Source organism: Oryctolagus cuniculus, chromosome 2 (assembly GCF_051225735.1).
Source record: "Oryctolagus cuniculus isolate XC-2025 breed Fujian yellow rabbit chromosome 2, ASM5122573v1, whole genome shotgun sequence".
NCBI classification, from domain to species: domain Eukaryota; kingdom Metazoa; phylum Chordata; class Mammalia; order Lagomorpha; family Leporidae; genus Oryctolagus; species Oryctolagus cuniculus.
Window position 1 is genome coordinate 168,203,756 of NC_142868.1, and position 17,819 is coordinate 168,221,574.

Sequence of the window (17,819 nt, forward strand, 5' to 3'; positions counted from 1 at the left end):
CAAAATATATTTAAATAAGGGTTTGGTGCTGTGGCATAGTGGATAAAGCTGCTGCCTGCAGTGCCAGCATCCCATATGGGTGTCGGTTCAAGTCCCAGATGCTGCACTTCTGATCCAGCTCTCTGCTATGGCCTGGGAAAGCAGTAGAAGATGACCCAAGTCCTTGGGCCCCTGTACCACATGGGAGACCCAGAAGAAGCTCCTGGCTCCTCGACCCTGGCTTTGGTTCAGTCCTCCTCTGGCCATTTGGGAAGTGAACCAGCAGATGAAAGACTTCTCTCCCTCTCCCTCTGCCTCTCTGTAACTCTGTCTTTCAAATAAATAAAAAATAAATTTAAAAAATTAAAATCACATCAAATAGCCTAGTGCTTTGAAATATGGCACACTTTTCAGAATAGGCACTAGAAATTCTTGACTGTATTTGTACATCAAAATAATTCCATGCTGCATAACAAAAGCCAACATAACACATAAAAAAGAATTATCTTTCTAGATGCAAGAAGACTGCATCTTTTGAATTTTGATGCTACATTAAAAATATAGTGATATAAACACTAATGAGCAAATTATCCTCAATTGTCTTAAAGACAGTATTTATACATGCTATGTCATGGTTTTCTTTAGAATTTTCTCATTTTTGACCATCTGTTCAAAGAAGTACAATTCAAGGTGATTACTGTGAGTGTAAAAGCGGTTTAAATGATCAGTAGGTAACCAATAGTTTTTTTCTGAAATGGCTTGCAGTAAAGGTCATTATCCTACCCCACAAATCTCACTCTTGGTGTGTGCAGGAGTTTATCATACCACCATGGTGCTTCCAAATGAATGGAGAAGGGATGTGGGCTAACAGAACTCACAAGGAGAGAAGCAAACCAAGTTAGTTGCAACTTCCAAGAAAAAAGTAGAGACATGTATCAATCAAGGATGACTTTGATTAAGCAAAGGAGAATTTGTGGTTTTTTTGTTTGTTTGTTTTGGGTTTTTTATTTTAAAAATCTGTGACTCAATTGCTGGGCAAATTAGAAAACCAGCCTTGAAACTGAACTTTGAAAAACTGGCCTGACCAGAAAACGGGTACCCCTGCCACCTGCCTACCATCACTGCTTCTGCCTCAGGAATCCTATCCTGCTAATGAGGATGCCCCGAAGATCAGACACCCCTGCCAGAACCCCAGGGTAGTATCCTCAACTCTAGGAAGAGCCCTTTCCCTGGAGATGCTCATTCATAAGTAACGGAAGTCTCATCGGTAAAGTCTAGAACACACAACTATACTCTAGCTACAAAAGAGGCTCAACCTTTGGGAGGTGGTCCTCATAAAACAGAGAACACCCAGGTTTGGCAAAAATCCCCAAAAAGCTATGAGAAACCAAAAACACAACAAAGGTTCCATCCATTTCAGAGTAAGTTCATTTATTCCACTTCAAGTGGCTACTCTATAGTGGGCCTTGTTGCTTTCCTTTCATCCCTTATTTCCCATGGTACAGTATTGCTATGTCTCCCTCATTATCCCATCTCATTATCTTCCACTAAATTGAAAGTTTATCAAAGCCCAGGACTTTGTCATAAAAGCTGACACACTTGCCATGCACTCAATCGTATTTATGAATGAATAAATGATAGAGGTTAAAATATTACGCAAGAAAGGCAGGAAATGGCATCATAGGACATTGTGGTTTAGCACTAATGAAAAGAGAAATGGAAGAGAGGAGAGTTCCAGCAAAGGGAAGCATAGCAGCAAAGGCCCAGGAGATGTGCCAGGGTGGGCATTTGCAACGTCAGCAGTGGAATCAGCTGGACTCTACCAGCGGTTCTTAACCTCCTGAAGAGAAGAGGCCGAGGCTTGTCACCAACCCCATTCTACAGTACCGGAACACAGATAGGGGAAGGGGGCTAGCAGGTATGACATATCTGTGTGTGTCTGTTGGCCTGGCATTTAGTGTTAGTCCATTCCATCAGCACACATTTGCTGAGAGCCCACGACAGGAACAACCCAGATGGATGAAGTCATTCCTTCTTCAAGGATCTCACCACCTCAAACATTTTTCATACCTAAGTATATACACCAAATGTTTTTAAGACCTAAAGGATTTGCCAGTGGCATCAAAATAGGGAGATGAACTGAAGCCAGTGGTCTTGCTCTAAATTTCTGAGCACCCCTGTGCCAAAGTCTGTTCTCAAATTGTTCCTACTGAATTCTAACTTCCTGCATGTTGAATATGTAATATCCAAACAGCAAACTGTAGGTGGATATGCTAAATTCACCTATAGAGATTGGTGGTTCTTTTGCATAGAAACTTTTTTTTTCAATGAGAAGAAATGACAGGAGAAAGAGTATTTACATAATTCCAGGAGAGAATTTCAGGCAACTCCTTCCAGAAAAAGCAATAATTCTCTCCTGAAAGAGGCAGAACTCCACTAACGCCATCCTATCACAAGCATTTTGTAAAGAGCATTGACGGAGGTGATGTGCCTCAGTAGGGTTCAAAGGTGAGCAAATACACCCGTCTTTGCAGAGTAAAGATTTCTGAAGGCAGAAAGTCATCAGGAGAGGAAAAGGGGGAGGGCAACAAGATGGCTCTGTCCAGGACAGCATGCAGATGACCAGTGCTGGGGGGAAGGCTCATTTTCTCAGCCGCCACGGCAGCACTGACAGCCCCTCTATCTCCATCTACTCCTCAACCCATCTCACCCTCAACAGTGCCCAACTCCGTCCCCTGGCCCCCACACAATCTCAGACACCTGCATCTTCCACTCCCTCTGACACAACCTCCAACATTCGGCTCAGGCGTGACTTTCCTCCACGAAGTTCTCCCTGCCTCTTCTTTGTGCTGTCACGGGGCTATTACAGCTTCCGGGGAACCTCCTCAGTTAGCCGATCACACCAGGCTATCCTCTAAACCCCTTGAAGTCCAAACCCTGGTTTATTTGTTTTTGGAACCTCGGGATTCAGCCTGGGAACTCACAGAGAACAGATGTGCAGTGTTTGTTGAATTGAATGAAATTATTATTATTCACTAAAATGGAAGGACCTGAAAATTTGCGGGCTGAAGCGTCCACAAGCTCATGTTTCAGGGTGCAGAATGTTCACAATACTGTCCTAGTTAGACCAGGAGCTGGAAGGAAGGGGGAGTTTCAGTTATTCACCTCGGTGTCCCATTGTAAGCTCATGGGAGATAGTAAAGAGACATTCACATAACAAATTTTGTGTATGTCATTCAGTATACAGCTATGGGCCCAATTTAATGCTGTTTATTTTGTGATACGGAGTTTAATTCTTCCCAAGTAATATTTTCACTTTTTAAAGTTTAAAAAATTTTTTTAAAAAACCCTTTAAATAGAGTTAAGAGAGACCCGCCAATCACGTGGCCAAAACGGGCAGTGAGGGAAACGCGAGGTCTCAAGCACAGAAAGGCAGGCGCTCTGTGGCAGAGCGGGAGGCTTGCTCTCGCCCCCGAGGCTAGCAGGTCAGGCTCAGCTCCACAGGAAGCCAGAGCAGGGCTCCTTCCCTGAGGACGGCAGCGGCAGGGAGCAAGGCAAGGAGGGGAAAAGGACATCCTTATAGGCACCGAGCTCCCTAGGCTCCAGCCTCAGCTGTGCCCACTGCTCCCCTCTTGGCCTCTCTAGACAACCATTTTCTCAGCCTACAAATGGCTCAAGTGATGAATTACGGTTTCCTCACCACAATTCTAACCGATTCAAGCAACGAGAGTCCACGTAGACAACCAGGAGAACGCACACACCGCTTCTGCGGGGGCTGAGCCTGCCTCCCCCGGCCCTCGCACGCACCTCGCCCTCGGCGCCGCCCGCCCCCGGGGCAGCCTGCGGGAGAGCGGGAGCGGGAGCGCGCCGCGCGCGCCCGAGACCACGTGACCGGGCCGTGCCCTCGCAGCCCAGCCGCCATGTCGGCGGCGCCGGCAGAGCCCGGGCTGGGACCTCCCGTGGGCGCCCGGTTCTTCTGTACGGCGGGCCGCGGCCTGGAGCCGTTCCTGATGCGGGAGGTGCAGGCGCGGCTGGCGGCCACGCAGGTGAGTCGGCGCCGCCCCAATCCCCTTCCCCGCGCCAGGCCCGGGGTAGTCTGCGAAAGCGACTAGAAACCGGAGCTCCCCGCCGCAGAGCGCCCTGGCGACGACGCCCCGCCCACGGCCCTGACTGGCTGGGGTGCGGCGCGGAGGGCCCGCCTCGGCGCTGCTCGGCCACTTACCAGTCCTGCTAGGGCACCCGTCTCGGCGGGAGTATGTGAAAGACAGGCGTTGAGGCAACGTCCTTCCTGGGTTCTTTAAAAGAAACTTTGGGTTCGTTCCGGCGGTTAAGCCTGCCAGGGTTAGGGTCTTTGCTTCAACCTGTACATGCAAGCAAAACCTTCGGTTTCAGTTACTTGGCTCTGGTTAGCTCCTTGACAACCATTGCATTTATCTCCCGGGATGCTTATGAGGCCCAAAGATACAACCTGTGCAGCCTTAAATACCCATTAAAGCGCAGCTGGGAAAATAAGATACCCTTGCAGGCCTCGTGGTTGTCTGGTGCTAATTTCCATGAAATGAACAAGGTTTTGAACATCCCTGTAGGTTCTAGAGCACGCTGGGCTACTTTGTGGAAAGCAGAGGGAAACGATGTAATAGCAAAGCGCTACATGGGGGTTCCTGTGACAGTGTGAATGAGTGTGTTCTTGGAAAAGGGGAGCTTGCTAAATGCAGTGGGACTCCCCTCCGGCAGCTCACAGGGGAGTTTCTGCCAAGGACGGAGAGTGGGCCAGGAAGGGTCCTCACACGTGATAAGCAGTCTTACTAATACACCTGCCATTTGTGGTTTAGGTCAGATAATTTAACAGTATTAAATGTAGCTACTCTAAAAAAGCAAGAATATGTAATAGCAATTGGTGATGGTTTTTAAGCATTTAATGTGTATCAGGCACATGTTCTTTAGGTCCTAATCGATCCTGTATTTACTTGATTTTTACAACAAACCTAGGAGAGAGGTGTTCCACATCTAACAGACTAGGGAAATGGAACACAGGTAAGTCCAACAGTTTATTCAAGTTATGCAGCTAAAAAAAATGGCAAAGCAGAGATTTGAACGCATGCTTTCTGTGTAACCAAGCCGCTTGGTTATATCATCATGCTCAACCCAGGTCAACTTGTGGTCATGACACGCTGCACTGGTCTTTGTGTTTTAACACTTAGAGTGCTTGATGTGAAAAGTAGGAGGCTTGGTCCAATCTCAATACCTAGAATTATTAGGAAAAAAGAAGGGCCCTCCCTGCTTGTCTTCTATCTCCTCTAAAAACACAAAGAGATGGGGGAAACTTTAACAAGAAAATCTTGCTCTAATAAACTTGTAGGGGGCCAACATTGTGACAAAGTGGGTTAAGCCCCACCTGCAACAGTGGCATCCCTTATTGGAGTGCCAGTTGGAATCCTGTCTACTACATTTTGGATCCAACTTCACTAATGTTCCCAGGAAAACAGCAGAAGATGAACCAAGTGCTTGGGCCCCTGCCACCCACAAGGGAAACCTGTGTGGAGTTCTAGGTCCTGGTGTTGCTGCCATTTGGGAATCAGCAAAGCGAAGATCTCTTTCCCTCTGTTTCTCACTTTCTCTGTCACTCTGTCTTTGTTTGTTTGTTGTTGACAGGCAGAGTTAGTGAGAGAGACAGAGAAAGGTCTTCCTTTTTCCGTTGGTTCACCCCCCAAGTGGCTGCTACGGCAGGCATGCTGCGCTGATCCGAAGGCAGGAGACAGGTGCTTCTCCTGGTCTCCCATGGGGTGCAGGGCCCAAGTACTTGGGCCATCCTCCACTGCACCCCGGGCCGCAGCAGAGAGCTGGACTGGAAGAGGGGCAACCAAGACAGAATCCGGCACCCCAACTGGGACTAGAACCCGGTGTGCCGGCGCCACAGGCGGAGGATTAGCCTATTGAGCCATGGCACCGGCCTCTGTCACTCTGTCTTTCAAATAAATAAATAAATCTTTAAGAAATAAATTTGTGGGGCCAGCACCGTGGCTCAGTAGGTTAAAGCCCGGTCTGCAGCATCAGCATCCCAAATGGGCACTGGTTTGAGTCCCAGCTGCTCCACTTCTGATCCAGCTCTCTGCTGTGGCCTGGGAAAGCAGTAGAAGGTGGCTCAAGTCCTTGGGCCCCTGCACCCACATGAGACACTCAGAAGAAGCTCCTGGCTTCAGATGGCACAGGTCTGCCATTGTAGGGAGTGAACCAGCAGATGGAAGACCTCACTTGGCTCTCGCTTGCTCTCTTTGCCTCTACCTCTCTGTAATGCTGCCTTTCAAATAAGTAAATAAATCTTTTAAAAAAAAAAAGAAATTTGTAACTTTAGGCAAATTACTAAATTTCTGAGCCTCCCTTTCTTTGTAAAATAAAGATGACAATACTTTAAAAGGTAATGCAGTCCTTGAAATAAAGATAAATTGCACAGGAATACTTAAAATCATTCTTGCAATGACAAGAGAGTTTGTTAGAAATTTTGGTTCCCTTCCAGAAAATTAGGATTCTGAAATCTGACTTTATAAAACACATTAATTCAGAAGTGATTGTTTACTTTTAGAAAGTAATCTCTGCATTTTAATTAATGTTTTTCCAATTTTAGGGAACACAGAATCACCGGGGGACCTTGTTCAAAATGCATATTTCTGGATGCCACTAAGGCTGCTGCTAAGCCCAGGTGTTTGCTTTTTAGCATGAAAATACCCCCCATGTGAATACTTCTAGCAAACACACATATGAAAATAGAAAATCTCCCGTGTATTCTCTTCAGCTTTTTTATCATGGAGAACTGCAAACATAGACAGAAATAAGCAGAATAGTGTGATGGATCCTGCATACTCACCAACAGCTACAACAAAGATCAATCCATGGGACACTTTGCTCTTGCTCACACCTTCCACTCCCCCACCCCATGTTATTTTGCAGCAAATCCCAGGAATCACTTTATCTGTAAATATTTGCCTTATCTCTAAAATATAAGGACTCTTTTTTTATACTACACACAATATAAGGTCTCTTAAACATGGGTGCCACAATATCATTATCACAAACATCTAATCAGTGTTCAAATTTTAAATTATCTCATTTTAAGTTTGTATAGGTCCAAATATGATTGGTTGCTTTTCTTTTAATCACTTAATCTATAGATTTCCCCACAATCTGTGTCTCTTGTTCTGCTCCCTTCCTTGAAATTTGTGTGTTAAAGAAACTGAGTTGTTGGTCCCATCATCTTGAGCACGGGTCTGCAAACTTTGTAAAAGGCCGGATAGTAGTACAGGCTTTGTGAATCACATGTGGTTCCTGTTATGCATTCCTCTTTGTTGTTTTTACATCCCTTTAAAAAATGTAAAAGCCATTCTTTAGCTCACCAGCCTTAGTTTTTCTGAGCCCTGGTATGTGGCTGTGCTGTCCAGTAGGATCACAACTGACCACAGTGGCTGTTTAAAATTAATTAAAGTGAAAATAGAAATTTGCTTTCTCAGGTGCGGTAGTCACATTTCAAGTGCTCAGAAGCCCCATGTCCTATAATGGTTGCCACAGGGCTGTAGAACATTTCCATTATTGTGGAAAGTTGTTGGGTAGCCCTGATACAGTTCTCCCTCTTCTAGATTTTGCCAATCACATCTTGGTGTAATTTAACATGTTCCCCATTTTTTAAGTCTCTTCTGTATTGCTGTGTCAGTGTCACAGGCTGGATAATTTATAAGGAAAAAAAGTTATTTCTAACAGTAATGAAGGCTGGAAAATTCAAAATCAAGGGCCAGTTGGTTGGTGCTCTTTGCGCTGCCTCAAACATGGTGGAAGGTGTCACATGATAACAATACATGTGTTCACAATTACTTTGATTTTATTAATAGGCCTGCTCTCACAATAACCCACACTTGTGATATCAACATTAATCTATTCCAAGCTCTGCCCCCGTGGCCTGTTCACCTCTTAGGCCCCAGCATTATTGTACTTGAGAGTTAAGTTTTCAATACATGAACAGTGGGAGACTTGTTCAAATCATAGCATTCTGTGCTTGGTAGTTCCTGTGAAGTAGAATCCTTTAAGTTGTGTCTAGAGCTTGGTCAGATTCAGGTTTGATTTAAATTTTTCCCCTGGTAGTGGTGAGGCGAACTTCTTGATAGGTTCCTGAGTATTTTAAAATATATAATTGACATATATTCAGATGTATATATTTACTTGGACTACTTTGAAGAAATATGTTGGGAAAAATTAACCTTTACTTATTTCATAACAGTGTTTCATGTATTATAAGAATAATAGTAGGAACAGTTATTTTTTTAAGATAAAATTGAATGTAGTAAAGGCACCCCTGATGCCAGAAAGGTCTTCTTAATTGGTCAGTCTTTATAATCGGGTGTATCTGTGGCATCTACTTAGTCCTACCTCTATCCTCTACCATCATGACACCATTGGTTGGCCTAGTGAAGACTGGGCTAACTGCTTAGATATGCTAGCAGAGAACAGAGCTGTTATTACATTCATAAAGGATGTCATTTCATCTTCAGAGGCGTAAGACACAGGTTCAACCAGTTTTAGACACTTGATTGTGATTTAATTCCAAATGAAAAAAAAACAGTTCATATATATGAATACATTTTCAAATAGCAATTATTAGAATGAACTATCTTAAAGTGCCACATTTTACCCATAGTGTTGTCACTGAATGTGGTTGGTTATAGGCGATAAACTGAAGAAAAGAGGATAGACTGGCTTTGACAGCTTTTTGAAATCATAGGCACCAAATTCCTTTCTGCCTAATGCTTTGAGATATAATAGCTGTCTTCACAAAGGATAAACCACAAGTGCTTTCATATACATGATTATTTGATTGTCACAGTGACTAGTAAACTACTTCTGATGACATGCTTACCACTTCTAAAAGGAATCTAGGCCTTAACGTTAATTCTTTTTTTTTTTTTTTTTTTTCCTGACAGGCAGAGTGGATAGTGAGAGAGAGAGAGAGAGAGAAAGTTCTTCCTTTTTGCTGTTGGTTCACCCTCCAATGGCCACCACGGCTGGCGTGCTGCGGCCGGCACACCGCGCTGATCCGAAGGCAGGAGCCAGGTGCTTCTCCTGGTCTCCCATAGGGTACAGGGCCCAAGCACTTGGGCCATCCTCCACTGCCTTCCCGGGCCACAGCAGAGAGCTGGACTGGAAGAGGGGCAACCAGGAAAGAATCCGGCACCCGACTGGGACTAGAACCCTGTGTGCCAGCGCCGCTAGGTGGAGGATTAGCCTGTTGAGCCACGGCGCCAGCCAACCTTATGTTAATTCTTAAAGAGAACCACATTACTGATTTTGCTTTTGAGAATGTATTTGGCATCTATGCATGCTATTCTTTGATTTGACACCTAAATAAGTTAAACTTTTTTAGACCTCTTGGATGGTCAGTCCTGTTCTTTGTGGAAATCTTTCCTTCTGGACCCCCCAACAACAACAACAAAGATGATATTTTTAAAGAAACTTCATTGTATGAAATGCTTCCCTTGATATTTATTTATTTCTATTTTTTTAATTTACTTTATTTATTTGAAAGACAATGTCCGCTAGTGTACTCCCCAGATGGCCGCAACAGCTGGAGCTGCGCTGATCCAAAGACAGGAGCTTCTTCTGGGTCTCCCACGTGGGTGCAGGGCCCTAAAGACTTCGGCCAACTTTCACTGCTATCCCAGGCCATAGCAGAGAGCTGGATCGGAAGAGGAGCAGCCGAGACTAGAACCAGTGCCCATATGGGATGCCAGTGCTTCAGGCCATAGCACTGGGCACCTTCCCTTGATATTTAAATGAATAAGAAAAGATCTTTGTATAATTAAGTCCTACAGATGAGTGTCAAGAGCATTGACTATCAGGGCTGGTGCGTGGCGCACTAGGTTAATCCTCCCCCTGAGGTGCTGGCATCCCATATGGGGACTGGGTTCTAGTCCAGGTTGCTCCTCTTCCAGCTCTCTGCTGTGGCCTGGGATAGCAGCGGAGGATGACCCAACTGCTTGGACCCCTGCACCCACATGGAAGACCAGGAAGAAACTCCTGGCCCCTGGCTTTGGATCAGCATAGCTCCCTCCATTGTGTGGCCATTTGGAGAGTGAACCAACGGAAGGAAGACCTTTCTGTCTCTCTCTCTCACTGTAAACTCTACCTGTCAAATAAATTAAAAAAAAAAAAGAGCATTGACTATGTACACTGTAGTCTGTGGTCAGGATGTTTGCATCAGTTTACTTGTTTATAGGGCTTGAATTTTAAAACCATGCATTGCCAGTAAAATATTCAGTTCAGTACCTTGGCAAGTATTTAAAATCTACTAAAATGTTCTAAAGTTTGCTTTTTAAAACTTTGCTTTTGAGTTCTAAGCATTTTTAAAGTATATATTTGGGGAAAATACCACTTATGTAAGGATAAATAAGTAAATTCTAGAAACCAGAAGTTCTTGTTTTGATTACTTCACTGCCTCCCTTAAATATTGATTCTTAAACATTCTTCTCACTCCCTGAATCCTCCATAATGTCATCATCTGTTCCTCCACCTGTCTTGGTCAGCTGCATTGCTGGAACCAGAGCTATTTGGCTTTTAATTGGTACCAATCTGGGGCTCCCTCAACAGATAATCTCCTTCATCTGCCTGGAATAGAAACCCCAGAAGTTACCATCTGAAGTTAATTATATCATTTCAGCTACCCCCTCCAAAAAAAACATCTGGGGTTCATGTTCCCATGAATGCTAGCCTCCTAAACACATGGGCTCCCCAAATTCCTTTATGCCCTGGTTCTAGAGGACAGCTTCACACCATGTTAGTCAGCCTGTGTTGACCACTAAAAGCATTCTAGGACAGTCCACATCCATCCTGTGCTTAAGAGAGTGGTTGACCCTGAAGAGTAGGCATCATGTCCCACACCCCATTAGACTCTCTGAGTCAGTGCTCTTTTCCTTTCCACATTCCATCCTAAATCCAAAGCCTGTGTCTGTTTGATGCATGTATCCTGCTTCTGTCCATTTTCCAATTCCAGCAGCCAAATTTCTTATCATTTCTCCCTCAGTAATCTACTTCTCCCTCTAGCATCACATTCTATACTAAGTCTTTTATGCCTCTTCCAAAGTAATTTTTTCTGCCAACCAATTCAGCACTGTCACAGTTTTCATCAGAAGTCTATAATGGCTGACCATTACCATCTGCAGTACTCAAAATTTCATGACCATTTATCAAGCTGACCTGAGCTACCCCAGCCATCTACCTGACACTATCAATCAGTGTAACACAGCAAATGTTGGCAAGCTCACTTACAATTTATTTCAAGCAGATTTTCACTCCCACTTCTGCATCTGCCCCTTGTTCTTTTGTTAGAATTCCTCTTCCCAAATCTTACAAGATTCTTCCCCAAGACTTTCAATAATGTTGGTTTCTGTACTCACCTACAGCTTATCAGTGCATTATAATATTCAAATGGCGTAGTTTTCTTCTAGCTTTAATTCAAGTTGTTAAAGTGTTTACATTTTAATTTGTATATCAGTAAATGTCCACTACATTATTATTTAGGATATATGCTGCATGCTTCCTGGTAGACCACAGGCAGATACCCATGGACTGGACCTAGTTTTCTTATGCATTAGCCCTTTATTTTGCCTACTTTTAAATGGTGTGTGAGGTTTGGTCATATAACAATTGAGCAATAAGGATTCCTGTAATGATGGGGGGAGAGAATATGCATTCAGATTGCCTAACCAATAAATAGTAAGCACTTCAAAAATGGTCCTTTTAAATAATATATATGTTCAATCTAAATGATTAAGGGGGGTGGGAAGGAAGTCATTCTTACCCTGACACTGGACTACATTCATATCTGTTTTTCTATCTCTAGGTTGAATATATTTCAGGAAAGGTTTTTTTCTCCACCAGTTCTGATTTGAATATGCTGAAGAAATTAAAATCTGCAGAAAGGTTGTTTTTACTGATTAAAAAGCAGCTTCCATTCACTGTTTCTTCTGTATCTAAAGGTACAGTGTATGCCTATTACTTTTACCTACACTGCATTTACCATATTGTACTCATATTATCCACAATGTTCTCCCATGTTTGCTGCATAATAATTAATATGTAGCCAGTTCACTATTTTAAGATTCATTCATACATGTGGGTTACTAATTATGTATTTTTTCTGTATCTTCTGAATACTATTATTTGATAATCATGGAATCTGGCTTTTCTCCGTATAACCTGCTGCTTATATTTTGAGATTTCAGTATCCTAAGCCACATATCTTCTTTAAGAATTATCATCAGGTATATACACATATATTGCATTTATTGAATTCAGAAGCATTTGCTATCCCAAAATGCATGGTTTTCATAATAAATTGATAAAACTGTCACCTTAAAACTGAGGGATATAATTGAAAAAATAGTTCATAGTATTTTTTTAATTGGGATCTTAAATGCTTTCAATAAAATTGTACCCATTTATAAAGCATTAGAACTAAAAGGAGCTTAAGACAGTTCTCCAGTCCCTAATTTTGTAAATATGCTGCTAAAATAATTTAAGGATCTTTATTAAAAGCAGCAAAACAAAAACAGGGTCAGATACTGTAGGATTAAAGAATGCTTTAAACTTGAATTTGATTTAAATTTGATTATAAACCATTTCAAAAAAGATACAAATAATAAGAAATTGAGATTTGGCATAAAAGTTATTTTAAAGCAAATCTCGAGGTGCAACACTGTGGGGTCAGTGTAATTTCATCCCGATGGTCTGCACACTCCCATCCTTAGGGAACCTCTGTAATCACTTCTGCATCAGCTCGGTGGCGCTTGTTCATCAAGGAAAGATGGACTTTTGCTGAGCGTGCTGAGCATCCCTAACTCAGCGTGGGTCGTATAGCGGAAGTGTCGCTTTATGGAAGCATGCTAATTTCATATGGCCTAAAGTGAGATAGACCCAAGAGCAGACGCTCTGCTTCTGAACTCTGTGTTTCACATTGCTTCTTTAAAACAAAAACAACTTAATTTTTCTGGACAAGATTACCATTATTTCAGATTCGTGTATACTCTAGACCTATGCATATGCTGAAGAGCTGCATATATCATGGGACAAGTGATCTTGCTAAGGTATCATATTGTAATCCCATAGGAATTTTAATGCCAGATATACACTATAAGAATGAATTCTGTACAGCACAATATTATTGGATTACATTATATAAATTCCAAATGAAAATGAAATTATTATTCATGTAGAAGTTTAGTAAAACAATTTAGTGAAATAAAGGTAATAGAGTTTGGGAGTGATGAATATGATTGATGGTCTCTGATGTTTCAGTATACAATAAACTGAGGTTTTGTTCATCTAGGAAAAATATTTAGTGAAATACAAAGACTTATAAATGATGATCCAGGAAATTGGTTGAATGTCATTTCAATTTGGAAAAATCTTCTTGAACTGAATACAGAAAATGAAAAACTTCCTCAAAGAGACACTAACCCACTAAAAAGAAAAGTGGGAGAAAATGAAACTGTTGTTGCTAAGAAATCAAAGACAGAGCAAACACAAAAGATAGAAGAGAACCAGGAATGCCAGGTGGGCAAACAGAGAGAAGAAGAAACCCTGGAGCAAAGAGAGCCTGTCGGTACCAGGGAAGAACTTCCAGAAGCAGCATCAGAGAATGATGTGGGGGAAGCCGTGGAAACGCATCCCCAGGGCCACTTGACTTTCCGAGTTTCCTGCCGCTGCAGCGGAACCGTTGGAAAGGCCGTTACTGCACAGGTATGCTTTCCTCCAGAGTAGAGGTCCGCTTTGCAAGAGAGTTCATCAGTCTTTAGATTTAAAATGCGACACATTTGTTTCACAGGTCAGATAATTAGGCCCCATCTCTTACAATCAGATATCCCTAAGGAAGCATTTTCCTTTTTAACTTTACCTGAAATGCTGAAGAGAAATTAGTCCATGTAAAGACATTCCTTTACTTTCTGCCTAAAAGTTTCCTTAAGCTCATAGATAATCCTTTGCACATGGAAATCCTGATATCATGTTCTGAAGCTTTTCAGATGTATCTTCAGTTCTATTCTGTTTATGCAGTGAGTACTGTGCACCAGAGTGCTGTGCGGGGTTGTCACTGGGACCCAGGCCACAATCCACAAATGTACACAAGATCTCAACAACCAAAAAGAGCAACCACCAGGTGGATTGCAGCACAGAGGCTTACCAGTTGACCGTTGCAGAATTCAGTGATGTAAAGGACATTGGCCTAAAGGCTGAGACTAATAATACTGATCTGGTCGTTTTGAAACATAAGATTATGGTAGCTAAAACAATCTTTGCGCTTTCATCCATTTCCTAAAATCTGGAACAACTGTAATTAACAGGTCATGAACTGGTTATTTAATGTACCTAAAATTATAAGAATAGAGATGACACATGAGTTAAGCGTTATTGTCAAGAAGTGTTTTCAGTGGTTAGAGGTAAAATGTTACCTTCTTGCTTTGAATAGAAAATGGTTTTTTTTGTTTTGTTTTGTTTTGTTTTTTGACAGGCAGAGTAGACAGTGAGAGAGAAAGAGAGAAAGGTCTTCCTTTTGCCGTTGGTTCACCTTCCAATGGCCGCCACAGCCAGCGCGCTGCGGCCGACGCACCGCACTGATCCGATGGCAGGAGCCAGGTGTTTCTCCTGGTCTCCCATGGGGTGCAGGGCCCAAGCACTTGGGCCATTCTCCACTGCACTCCCTGGCCACAGCAGAGAGCTGGCCTGGAAGAGGGGCAACCAGGAAAGAATCCAGCGCCCTCACCGGGACTAGAACCCAGTGTGCCGGTGCCGCAAGGTGGAGGATTAGCCTATTGAGCCGCGGCGCCGGCCAGAAAATGGTTTAGTGTACTATTTTAATACATTACTAATTAATTCACATCAATTTAATCAATGTTAATATTTATTGTATATTTACTATTTTATGTTAATATATTAAATATTGATTAATATAACCCTAAATTATCATCAGATCATCTGATTTTATTTTTCCTACAGGTTCTGTTTGTGCTTGTGTTTAAATTAAAATTTTTTACTTTTTAGTTTCTTATCTTTTCTAAATACTCTGCTGTTTTTCCAGGAGGTAGGAAGAGTAATTGGAATTGCTCTTATGAGACAGTTTGGATGGAAAGCAGATTTAAGGGATCCAAACTTAGAGGTAATGAATATTTTATATCTTTGTAGAATAATTATTTAAAGACTGTTCTTATAATTTTTTTCTTGTTGTACTTTTTAGTTTTACTTTGTAGAATTTTTAAAAATATATCCACATAGATGCAACAGGAAAATTGTGTACATAGTTTTGCTGGTAATTTTCACCTTAAAAGTTTCTTATCCAAACTCAGAGGGGGAAAAAAAAAAAAGTCCCTTTGGAATGGAGTTGTTTGGCCACAATTAGAGAAAAACACTTTTCTCACAAGGATGCAGAGGTACTCTGTAAACCTCTATAATATATAACAAGTCTTTATAATAAATTCTGGCTAGTGTTTATAAAAAATTAGTAGCAAAAGGACCTGTACAAAATTCAACACTATGTTAATGGTGGCTTTGTTAGGTTTACATCCATAAATGCCAGGGCTGAGGCCAGAGCCAGGAGCTGGACACACAATCCAGCTCTCCCACGTGGTGGCAGAATCCCAATTACTTGAGCCTTCTCCTGCTGCCTCCCAGGATCTGCACTGGCCTGAAGCTGGAGTCAGGAGGCGGAGCCAGGAATCAAACCCAGTTCTCCAGTATGGGAAGCAGGTATCTCAATCACCAGATTAAAGGCCTGCTTCCTTTCTTCTCTATTTTCAAAATTATTTTTATAAAGTTACACTGTTTTTAATTGGAACAAATACATAGGAGAACAAAAAATAATCTTCACTACATTTTGAACACCATTTTATACATTTTACAGATAGGGAGTAGGCACTTAGTCTAGTGGTTAAGGACACTTGTGTCCATATCAGAATGCCTGAATTTGGTGCCCAGCTCCTGCTCCTCTGTCCAGCTTGCTGCCAGTGTTGACCCAGGGAGACAGCAGTGATGGTTTAAGTAATTGGGTTTCTGCCATCACCCTGGGAGACCTGGGTTGCATTCTCAGTGCCCAGCTGCAGCCCCAGTGTAGCCCCAGACATTATAGGAGAATGTTATGAATTGAACAGGATTTGGCTCCCCAAACTCACAAAGCCCTTTGAACCCCAAAGTTGTATGTTAAGGGTTGGTGGGTGAAACTAATCAATGAGGGATATGGGTGGAGGCTTGACTGAGTTAATGGCTCCGGGAGACAGAGCCTCTGGAAGGTGATTGAATTAGGCCGGGTTGGACAAGTGGAACCCTATGATCACATCGTGGTGGCTTTATAAGAGACCATATAGAGGGTAGGGGAAGAGTGTGCTTCCTGTGTCTGTCTGCGCCCTGGCTTAGCCTGTGATCAGCCCTCTGCACACACCTCACCATTGCCAGCCTTCCTCAAATGCCAGACTGGTCCCATAGGGGCTAGCTAGTCTTGCACTGTGAACCTCTTCGTGGCCTAAAAGAAGAAAAGAAAGGGAGGCAGAAATTCTTTACAGAGAGTAGAAAATAAAAAGGGCATCCAAGTTACTGTATTTTTGAATAAAGAAAGCTTTCTGTTATTGTGCAGCTATTTGTAGCCTGTGAAAGCCCTGTTGTGGGCTTGAGTCTTATTTGATGTGAAAATTAGGGTCACTTTATGAAATCTTCTCGAACTCTAAATGCTGAAAAATCAAATTCTGTTATGATAATTCAAAAACTCTGGGGAAAAAGTTGATCTTAACTTCTTTGTAACATGATTTTCTGTATAACTTGCATACCAAGTTGACTTCAGAATTTTTCTATGGATGTGCTTAAACTTAGTTTGTGTCTGCTTAAGAAAAAAATACAATATAGAACATGTTTCTAGATATGGCAAAGAAGACCTTGGAATGATTAAGGTACAAATCATTCAAGTTATCAGTAACTGGGTGATGCATGTTCCGTGCTTGTTCTTTCAGGTCTTTATCCATCTAAATGACATTTACTCGGTGGTTGGGATTCCTGTGCTCAGGTAGATATGCAATTCTAAGTTTGAGATTTGTTCCCTAGAATGTATGCACTTTCTATTTATACTGTGAAACTTTGATATAACAGAGGAGGCTAAAGACAGAGCACCTGAGTTCATGGCTAAAGCCATTAAAATGTCTTCATGGGGCTTGGTGAATATGATTTGATATAACTGGTTAGAGCGGCGAAGATATCATCATAGAAATCCATTGAATGCATGATTGATCTTGAAAATTATGTCTAGTTAATTCTGTAAAATGATTTTCACAGGCCCATGTTTAAGCTAAAATTTTTAGTCTATTGGCATTTTGCAGTTTTAATTAAAATAGGAAATACAGCATGGTTCTTTAAATTCACCTTGAACATTCTCCACATTTTATTACTGTTATTCTTCTGTTGTGGAAAGTTGTTTATTGATATCTCCCAATCATGTAGAGGACTAAATAATAAATGAAAATTATTTTTTCTTTTTCTTTTATAAAGATTAATTTATTTGTTTTGAAAATCAAAGTTAGAGAGAGGGAGAGACAGAAGTCTTCCATCTGCTGGTTCACTCCTGAGATGGCCACAATGTCTGGGGATGGGCCAGGCTGAAGCCAGGAGCCAAGAGCTTCATCCAGGTCTCACACATGGGTGGGAAAACCCCAAACACTTGGACAATTTTCCGCTGCATTTCCCAGGCCATTAACAGGGAGCTAGATGGGAAGTGGAGCAGCCGGGACAGTGCCCAGGTAGTGATTTAACCTGCTACACCATAACGCCAGCCA

General features: G+C 42.2%; 1 protein-coding gene across 12 annotated transcripts in view; it reads left to right on the plus strand.

Annotated features, from left to right (window-relative positions):
- The first annotated feature begins 3,839 nt into the window (after positions 1-3,839).
- Positions 3,840-17,819, plus strand: part of THUMPD2 (THUMP domain 2 tRNA and snRNA guanosine methyltransferase) — a 39,874-nt gene continuing 25,894 nt past the window's right edge. For 3 of the 12 annotated variants that reach the window (XR_016229442.1, XR_016229444.1, XR_016229446.1), the window contains exons 1-5: positions 3,842-4,025; positions 11,858-11,993; positions 13,343-13,755; positions 15,089-15,166; positions 17,004-17,056. Coding sequence is in view for 3 of the 12 variants with exons in the window: in XM_017340808.4 (XP_017196297.3) it covers positions 3,900-4,025; positions 11,858-11,993; positions 13,343-13,755; positions 15,089-15,166; positions 17,004-17,056 (806 nt within the window). In the remaining 9 variants the exon portion in view is untranslated. Of the gene's footprint in view, positions 4,026-6,601; positions 6,679-11,857; positions 11,994-13,342; positions 13,756-15,088; positions 15,167-17,003; positions 17,057-17,819 lie in introns of all 12 variants that reach the window. The other 9 variants (XR_016229445.1, XR_016229449.1, XM_017340808.4 and 6 more) reach the window with 6 other exon arrangements.